This window comes from Macrotis lagotis, chromosome 2 (assembly GCF_037893015.1).
Source record: "Macrotis lagotis isolate mMagLag1 chromosome 2, bilby.v1.9.chrom.fasta, whole genome shotgun sequence".
In the NCBI taxonomy this organism is placed as follows: Eukaryota; Metazoa; Chordata; class Mammalia; order Peramelemorphia; family Peramelidae; genus Macrotis; species Macrotis lagotis.
Genome location: NC_133659.1, coordinates 331,500,654 through 331,509,917, shown reverse-complemented (window position 1 = coordinate 331,509,917; position 9,264 = coordinate 331,500,654). Strand labels below are relative to the sequence as shown.

Genomic DNA, 9,264 nt, shown 5'->3' with positions numbered 1-9,264 from the left:
GAGGGGAAAGGGTGAGGTGGCACAAGGGGACAGAAGAGAAGCCTCTGGTTGTGAATATCTTTTATTGAAGGATGCAGCTAGAAAGACTAGGGGCAAATGTGTCACCAGAGGGGACCCAGCTCCAGGGACAACATACATGGCACCAGAAGAGGGCAGCCTCCAGGAATGCTTTCCAGAAGGGAGGGTTTCAGTGACAGAAATAGTCACAAGCAAAACAAGACTTTAGCTATAAAGAACTGATTATGTAGGAGGATTAAAAGCAGATAAAGACAAGATAAGGCTGGAGGGTGTAATCTAGGGTCCGGAAGGATAAAGGGGAGGGAAGAAGAATAGGAATAGACTTTTTTACCAATCCAGCCGTTGACTGCTAATATTTATTTCGTTCTCTTTCTTTTCTTTTCCTATCATTTTTCCTTATAAAGGGGGGAGGGGGAGGAGTACAAAGAGAGGAAGAACTCTAATAGGATGTGATAGGGGTAGAGACTAGATAAACATAGCTATCATAACTATTAACATGAGTGGGATGAACTCACCCACAAAATGGAGGAGAGAGGACTAGATCAGAAAGCAATCCAATACATTGCTTACAAAAATCATCCTTTAAAAAAGAATTCCATGAATTAAAATGAGAGATTGAAAGTGCATCTCTGAGGCTTCCGACGAAGCCAAAAAGAAACAAAGGTATCAGTTATTGTCTCAGGAAAAGCATAGCAAAGAGACACTTTTAAAAAAAAATAGCTATAGTTAAAAGCATTATAAATACTAAGGAAGCAATAGCAATATTAAATTATATACAATTCTTGGCAAAGCATGGAGGTACTTAAAGGAAAAGCTAATCAAACCACAAGGAGAAATAAATAGTAAGACAATCATTATTGGGGACACAAAAATGTATCCTTTCAGACCTAGGCAAATCTAACAGAAAAATAAAGAAGAAAGAAGTGAAGGGACCCAAATAGAACTTTAGAAAAGTCAAATATTGTACCTCTCTGGCAATGACTGAACGAGAACTAAAAGAAGAATATATACTTTTATTTCATGGAACCTTAAAAGGCTTTGAGCCTATAGTAGAGCATCAATAACTCATAAGCAAATGCAGAAAAGCAGATAAATTTAAAATATCCTTTTAAGACCACAATAAAAATTCTAATCAATAAGGGAAATTTTAAAAAAACTTTTGACTTAGAGTCTAAACAATAAAGTTCTAGGACAAGTAAGATAGGAGAGCAAATCAAAGAGACCAAAACAATTAAATTACAATGAGACAATACAGTAAAACCCGGGGGATATAGCCAAAGGCACGTTGGAAAGTGTTCTCTCTAAACATTTTTACTAGACAAAAGAGAAAAAGAAATCAATGAATTGAGCTTAGGAATAACCAACCCTTTAAAAATCAACAAATTTAAAACTGCCTAAATAAATAGAAAAATAGACATTTTGAAAATTAAAGAGGAACAGAATAAAAAAAACAAAAATGTATTGAGTTGAAAAAATTAAAAGATTTTTAAAATAATTTTATTGATAAATTTTGTTTTACATTTGCTTAGTTTTTCCCCTCTACCTCTCATGCTTCTGCCTCCCAGGTTGCCATTCCTTTCAACAAAGATTAAAAGAAAATGAAAAAAAGTTATTGAAATGAATGATACTTTTTAAAAATCTGACCAAAATGTAATGATTCACACCTGTGGATGACATCGCTGCAAAAGAATGAGAAGGAGAGATGGAAGAACCTTGAAAGATTTGTACAATATTAGAATGTACCTTCGCTGACTTGATAGGAAGGAGAGAGAGAGAGAGAGAGAGAGAGAGAGAGAGAGAGAGAGAGAGAGAGAGAGAGAGAGAGAGAGAGAGAGAGAGAGAAACAGAGAGACAGAGAGACAGAGAGACAGAGAAAGGCAAATGACCAAAACAAAAAATGAAAGAGGGAAATGTACTAGGGATGATGAGGAAACAACTGAAATCATCAGAGACTATTATATATTACATACCCCTACAAATTGAAAATTAAATGGTTGAATCTCTACAAAAATAAAATAGAAAAAGTCTCTCCTTCCCACTTCTGTTAGCTGATATTCCACTATTCCCTCGAGGGAATATTTGTACCAAAAGTTATTGCCTTCCTGTTGCAGAAGGGAATCTTAGCGCCTTTTGGCATTCAACTATTCAGTTTTTAGTTTTGGTACTGGGCTAGAATGTTTCTGTATTCAGCAATTTGGTGTTCAGTTTTGTTACCGGGCTATCATTATTATTATCATCCGCGCTTCACAGTTGAGGAAACGGAGGCAGTGCTTTGGCCAGGATCAAATAGCTGGTAAGAGTCTGAGATGAGATTTGAACACAGGTCCTGCTGGCTCCACGCTCAAAGCGCATCCACCGTACCGCCGAGGCTTAAGCCCAGGCTCCCCGGGAGCGGTATGCGGTGTGCCTGGACTGCATCTGCCTATGGGGTCTAGGGAGTTTCGAGGTGATTTTTGGCCCTACCCTCCTCACTCGAGGGCGAGGGGGCTGCTTGCGGGATTTAGTTGTCCCGCTTAGAATGCGCTTCCAGGCTCAGACTCGGGGTGTGGGCTGCCCCGAGCAAACCCAGGCAGAAAAGCCAACAAAGAATTACATGCCAAATGGCCGCAACAGAGGCGGCCGCAGGAGACAAGCCCAGAAGCAGAAGCAGCAGAACCCTTTGCACACGCGAAGCTAAACGTTTGGGGAGAAAACGCAGCGGTCGCTGTAGAACACTGACTTTCCACGTTCGGGGCTCCGCAGGGCACCAAGGGGTCACTTTGTCGAGTCAGACAAAAGAGCAAAGTTCATTTGGGGATCGGACTTGGCCTCCGGGGACACAGGGCCCCCCAAGAGTCTCTGTTCTGGCAGGGGCCCCCGTAGGCTCGGGGATCGGTGGGTGCGCGGAATCACTGGGGGGAGCCACGGGGGGAGGCCAGGGGAGCCTCGGCCCCGGCGGGCGGGGGGGCCGGCGGCGTCTGTGGGGAGAGCCGGGGGGACCCCAGAGAGCCGGAGGGGGGGATGCGTAACGGGGCCGGAGCCCGCAGGGAAGGGGATGCATGGGTGGCGGGGCCCCGCGGGCCGGGGAAGCGCGGGCAGGTGTGCGGGGGGGACGAGGCTGGGGGGGGGGGGTCAGAGGGGAAGCATGAATGGGAAAGGGGGGAGAAGCCTGGGCCGGGGGTCGCCGAGGGAGGGGGGGAGGGGAGGTCCGACGGGGAGACTGGGGAGAGTCCGGAAAAAGAGGGCGAGGGGCCCCTTCCGAGTGGGTGCCCTCACTGGCCGCAGCGTGAGGATGGGGGGCGGGAGAGGGGGGACAAGGGGGGCAGGGGCAGGCCGAGAGCGCCCCGGGAGCCGCCCCCCCGCCCCGGGCCGCTGGGCTGGGCTGGGGCGCGGGGGCGGGGCGGGGCGGGGCCGGGGCGGGGCCGGGGCGGGGCCTGGCGGCCCGGGGCGGCCCGGGGCGGGGCGGCGGGGGCGGGGCGGTCGCGGACGCGCGTGCGTCCCGGGGAAAACGTTGCGCAGGTTCTAAAATGGCCCGGCGGCGGCGGCGGCGGCGGCGGCGGCGGTGAGCGCAGGGGGAGCGGCGGCGGCCCCGGCGCGGGCGCGAGTCTAGCGTGTGCGCGCCCCCGCCCCCGCCCAGCCGCCCCGGCCCCGCGGCCGCCCGCATGGAGCTGTCGGCCATCGGCGAGCAGGTGTTTGCCGTGGAGAGTATCCGGAAGAAGCGCGTGCGCAAGGTGAGGGGCGGGGGCGGCGGGGGAGGAGCCGGCCCGGGCCGGGGCCGGGGCCGGGGCCGGGGAGCGGGGCCGGGGAGCGGGGCCGGGGCCGGGGAGCGGGGGCCGGGGCCGGGGCCGGGGCCGGGGCCGGGGAGCGGGGCCGGGGAGCGGGGCCGGGGAGCGGGGCCGGGGAGCGGGGCCGGGGAGCGGGGGCCGGGGCCGGGGCCGGGGCCGGGGACGGGGAGCGGGGGCCGGGGCCGGGGACGGGGAGCGGGGCCGGGGCCGGGGCCGGAGTCCGGGAAGCGGGGCCCCCTCGGCCCAGTGTGCGCGTCCGTGCCCCTCGGCCCGGCCCCCTCGCGTCCCGGGGGCTCCGGCCGCCCCCCGCCTGGGATCACTGAGTCCCGGGGGGCTCCCCAGGGCAGCCGGGAGCTCGGACCCCCCAGAGCGGGAGCCCCCCTCCGGTCTCCCCCAGCCCCCCATAACTTGGGCCTCCAAAGCTGCCCGGGACCCGCCAAGGTCACTTAGCCCCCCCAGCCCCGCCCCCCCCACGGTGCAGCCCCAAGATCGGACCTGGGTTCCAATTCCGCCTGCTACGGGAGCCTTGGACAGGCTGCTTGATTTCCCCGGGCCTCAGTCTCCCTGTTTGTAAAGAGGGCCTGGGCTCACCTGCGGCCTCAGACACCTAGCAATGACCTAGCCGGGTGGCCTTGGGCGAGTCACTTAACCCCATGGCCTTGGAAAAATTAAAATAAGTGAGTATTTGGTCGGTTCCCATATTAAAAACTTGGCTCCTGAGTCACTGGACCTCCCCGGCCCCGTTTCCGCATGGACCAGCCGGGCCAGGTCCCCCCAGCTCCACAGAATAACTCACCATGCAGCGAGCAGGAGCCCCCCCAGTCAGGGAAACTGAGGCACCCCCAGGATTTAAATGAGGCATACTTTGCCAGGGCTCATGTGGAATCCTTCGGGGCCAAACTTGGGGCGCTTTCCATCACCCACAGGAATGGGGAAGTGCGTTCTAGACCACAGTCTAGAACCCAAAATTCAAGTCCCCAACTCCTTATAGCCCATTACTCCCCCAAGGACTGAGCTGGCGGTGAGCGATCCGGGGAAGGGAGATGAGCAGTCCCAATAGGGACTTTTCTTCCATTAGAACTTTTTTTACTGAAAAAACTATTTACAAAGTTTTGGAGGTGCTGCTCAATGGGTCCTTTCAAGCCGAGGCTGTTTCCTGGTCAACATTGTGCCCTTGGTGTGCAAGTCTTGGGGCTGCCCGGGGCAGAGCCGGGGGAGCCCTCCATGGACGGGTCAAGCGACGGCGTGCTGCCTCTCCATCTGTACACCCCCACCTGGGTCCAGATCCGCCTGAGCCCTCCCCAAGCACCCATCTGACCGAGGATGTGGGTCCAACCTAGAGTTCACTGTGTTCTCTCTGCCTCCTCTCCTCTCTCTTTCTCTCTCTCTCTCTCTTTTCCCAGGGCAAAGTGGAATACTTGGTCAAGTGGAAAGGATGGCCCCCAAAGTAAGACTTGTTTGTGTGTGTGTCTGTCCATCCCTCTGTCTGTCACAGTAACAATAGCACCACATCCCTGGCCTGAGCCCTCAGTCCCCCCCCCCCCACCTCTTCTAGAAGCAGGTGCTCATGGAGGTGAAAAGAGGAGCAAGGCCTGCCCTCTGGGAGCTCACCATCTAAGCCAGTTGGTACACATACAAGCAGGATCCAAGCAGAGGGCCAGGGAACCCCGAAAAGCCTCATGGAGGCCTTGGGCCTTCAACAACTATAAGACTTACAAAGTCATTTGCAAATATCTCATTTGAGCATCACAACTGCCCCCAACCTCCCAGGGCCCGTTTTACAGTTGAAGCAAATCGAGGCAAATAGCAGTTAAGCAACTTGCTTAGCGTTACAGTTAAGAATTATCTGAAACAGGATTTGATCTCAGGGCTCCCTGCCAGCAACGCTGAAGGACAGCAGATTTTGAAGGGCGATTTTAAGGTTTTTAAAAACTTGATTTCTCTAGTCTGTGCATCCCTTTTAATCTCCGCTCTATTCCTGCCCCAAACAATGAGGTGGTTCATTGGATAGTCAGGAAATTTGTGTTCAAATTTGACCTCAGATACTTAGTGTCTTTGTGACCCTGGGCTAGTCATGAAGCCTCTGTTTGCCTCAGTTTCCTCAGCTGCAAACAGCTTGCAGAGTTGTTATGAGGAGTAGATGAGATATTTGTAAAGTGCTTGGAACAAAGTGAGAGCCCAACAAATGCTCATTCTCTTCCCCTTCCCTTTCCCACCACAAGAACTAAATACTGTATAAAGAATAAAAAAGAGGGGGCAGCTAGGTGGCACAGTGGATAGAGCACTGGCCCTGGAGTCAGGAGGACCTGAGTTCAAATCAGACCTCAGACACTTCATAATTACCTAGCTGTGTGGTCTTGGGCAAGTCACTTAACCCCATTGCCTTGCTAAATAAATAAATAAATAAATAAGGGGGTGGGGTTAAAAGGTAATTCTGCAAAAACTAAACAACACTAGATGGCAGAGTGGATAGCACACAGCCCTGGACTCAGAAGGACCTGAGTTCAAATGCAACCTTGGACACATTAATTACCTAGCTGTATGACTTTGGGCAAGTTACTTAACCCCAAAACCCAAATAACAATAATCATAATGCCTTCCACCCCCCTCCCCAAAAACTTAAACAACTTACCATCCAGAGCTGATGGCGTATGCAGTGGTCTGTCTGCCCCCACCCCACCCCAGGCTCCCACCTCTGCAGAGCCCTTTCATTCTTATTCCCAGGGGGTGGCATGCTCTTCATATTCAACCATGCCAGTCTCTCATTTATTAAGCACATCCCGTGACCCTGGATGAGTCACTGAACTTTTCACTGCTCTCTGGCAATTCCCTAGGAGTGTAAACTTAAAGAAGGTGCCAACCTGCATTGGTGGAGGGAGGTTCAGCCTCCATGTCCAGCCCTCTCCTCAGGTACTTGACCCAAAAAACAGACTTGGGCAGAAGAAATGATTTGCCCAAGGTCATACGTCCTGCACTGTCAGTGTCAGCCAGAAACCAGAAACCAGTGCCCTGGAGTTGTCCAATCCATACAGAGATAAATGACTCCATAGTATAGACACTTGCTTGGCCAAGGGCCAGTTCCAGTGTGGCCACAGCTAAGTAAATACCAAGCTTCCAGGGGAAAGAGGGTGGTAAGAAGTGAGCAGGGAAGGTTGAGGAACGGGTCTCTCCTCCTTCCTTCTTCTCTGGCCACTTGCCTGCCTTGGTCATCTTTGAGGTGGGAGCTCTGGGGCTTGGCTGTCCAGGCTGCAGGACTCAGGAGCCAGAAAGTTCTGAGGGGGAGCTGGGACATGAGGAACGAGCCTCTGAAGAGAGAGTAGAGGGGCAGGGGAAGATGCAAAGTTCCAGGATAGCAGTCCAAGCCTTTATCTTAACTGATCATCCCTAAGCATTTATTATGAACCTACTATGGGGGCAGCTAGGTGATGCAGTGGTTAGTGGTTAGTACCCAAGTGACCTTGGGCAAGTCACTTAACCTCATTGCCTTGCAAAGAAAAAGAAAAGAACTATGTACCAATTTTGAAGCAAGATGTCAGTGTTTAGAAAAGGGACAGTAGTCAGGAAGACAAGTTCAAATCCAGTCTCAGATACTTCTAGTTGTATGACCCTGGGCAAGGCACTTCACCCTATTTGCCTCAGTTTCCTCATCTGTAAAATCAGCAGGAATAGCAAACCTATCCACTATCTCTGCCAAGAAAACCCCAAATGGCTCATGAAGAGTCAAACGCAACTGAAAAACCTTTGATAGACACTGTGCCAAGTGCTAGAGATTCAAAGAACTGTAAAAGCCAGTCCTTGCCCCCAGGGAGCTTACCCAGCATCATAGGGCTCTTTTTGTTTTGGTTTGGTTTTGCAAGGCAACGGGGTTAAGTGACTTGCCCAAGGCCACACAGCTAGGTAATTATTAAGTGTCTGAGACCAGATTTGAACCCTGACTCCAGGGCCGGTGCTCTATTCCCCATCATAGGTCTTTTAAAAAAAGTTTATTTCTGTGTTTTTAACCCTTCTTTTCCCCACTGCCCCCTCTTTTTCTTGAACTGGTCCTGTAAGAGAAGCCATTAAAACCAAACCCAACAGTCCCATCTACCATGGAGCACCCATAACCCAGCGCCTTTCCAAAGGGGTGCCCATGGTAGAGCTGGAAGGGACCTCAGCGATAATAGCACCTCCCCCATCGTGCAGAGGAGGAAACAAGCCCAGAGAGTGGAAGCAGCAGCAGCACGGGGACTCATACCAGAGTCTTTTGACTCTGAGTCCATCCCTCAGTGCCAGCAGAATGGAAGCCCCCTGAAGGCAGGACTACATTTCCATTGTTTCTGTATCCCCACAGCCTAGAAAACACTAAGAGCTTCATCATTGCTTATTGGATTGGATTGCTTTCTAACCAAGCCATCTTTGCAAGGCTAACCCCTTATTCCGACCTATGCTGGCTCCCAAACAACCAGAGCCCCAGCATTCAGGAAAATTGTGCTGTTGAAGAGGGAAGGGAAAGATTAAACATTTATTAAGAGGGGTGGCTAGGTGGCGCAGTGGATAAAGCACCGGCCCTGGAGTCAGGAGTACCTGGGTTCAAATCCAGTCTCAGACACTTAATGATTACCTAGCTGTGTGGCCTTGGGCAAGCCACTTAACCCCATTTGCCTTGCCAAAAAGCCTAAAAATAAAAAATAAAAGCACATTTATTAAGCCCCTGCTGAATACTGACGGGGAGTGGTAGCCAACTCTGCTTAAACCAGCTCCAGACTTAGAAAATCGCAACTAACATTGCCTATGTTTTGTTGGATTTTTAATCCTTTTGTTAAACAGGTTCCCAATGTTTCATTTCAGAGTGGTTTGGGCAGCTGGGGAGTTTGGGTGGAGGCAAGCTTGATACCTCTGCTGAAGGGGATGAACAGGATCCAAGGGGACACGGGAAGGGGAGAAGCCTTTATTAAGCACCTGCTGGATGTCAGGGACTTTGCAATTTACTTTACAATATTCTCTAGTTGATGTAACAGCCCCGGGAGAGGGACACTATTATGATTCCCATTTTACAGTTAAGGAAACTGAGGCAGAAAGTGGTTCAGTGACTTGCCCAGGATCACGCAGCTAATTATGTCCAAGGCAGAATTTGAACTTGGGACTTCCAGAATTCTAAGTCCTGTGGCACCCCCTAGCGGCCACTAGATGATTCTGCCCTCATGAGCCATGTTCTTGAAAAGCTAGGAAAGGGGCCTCAGGGTCCAGGGTCAAGATGTGCCCACCCCGGCTTGGTAATATAGAACCGACTCCTGGAATCAAGGGTGGATGTCCCAGAAGGGCCACAAGGTGGGCCCTCCTTGAGATGGGGCGCTAAGCCCAGCTGGTGCCCCGGGAGCAGGGAGTCAGAATCTCCCTGGGCAGCCGGATCATCTCGGTGGAGAACAAACTTGATTTGGAGTTGGTAGACCTAGGTTCAAATTTGGCACCTGTGTGATGTTACCGCCTCTCTCTCCTCAGTTTC

The 9,264-nt window shown here is 51.6% G+C and overlaps 1 protein-coding gene across 1 annotated transcript in view; it reads left to right on the top strand.

Moving 5' to 3' along the window:
• The first annotated feature begins 3,621 nt into the window (after positions 1-3,621).
• Positions 3,622-9,264, top strand: part of CBX7 (chromobox 7) — a 30,186-nt gene continuing 24,543 nt past the window's right edge. Inside the window, exons 1-2 of the mRNA XM_074226961.1 lie at positions 3,622-3,728; positions 5,186-5,229. Of these exons, the coding sequence (XP_074083062.1) occupies positions 3,660-3,728; positions 5,186-5,229 (113 nt within the window). The 5' untranslated portion in view covers positions 3,622-3,659. The remainder of the gene's footprint in view (positions 3,729-5,185; positions 5,230-9,264) is intronic.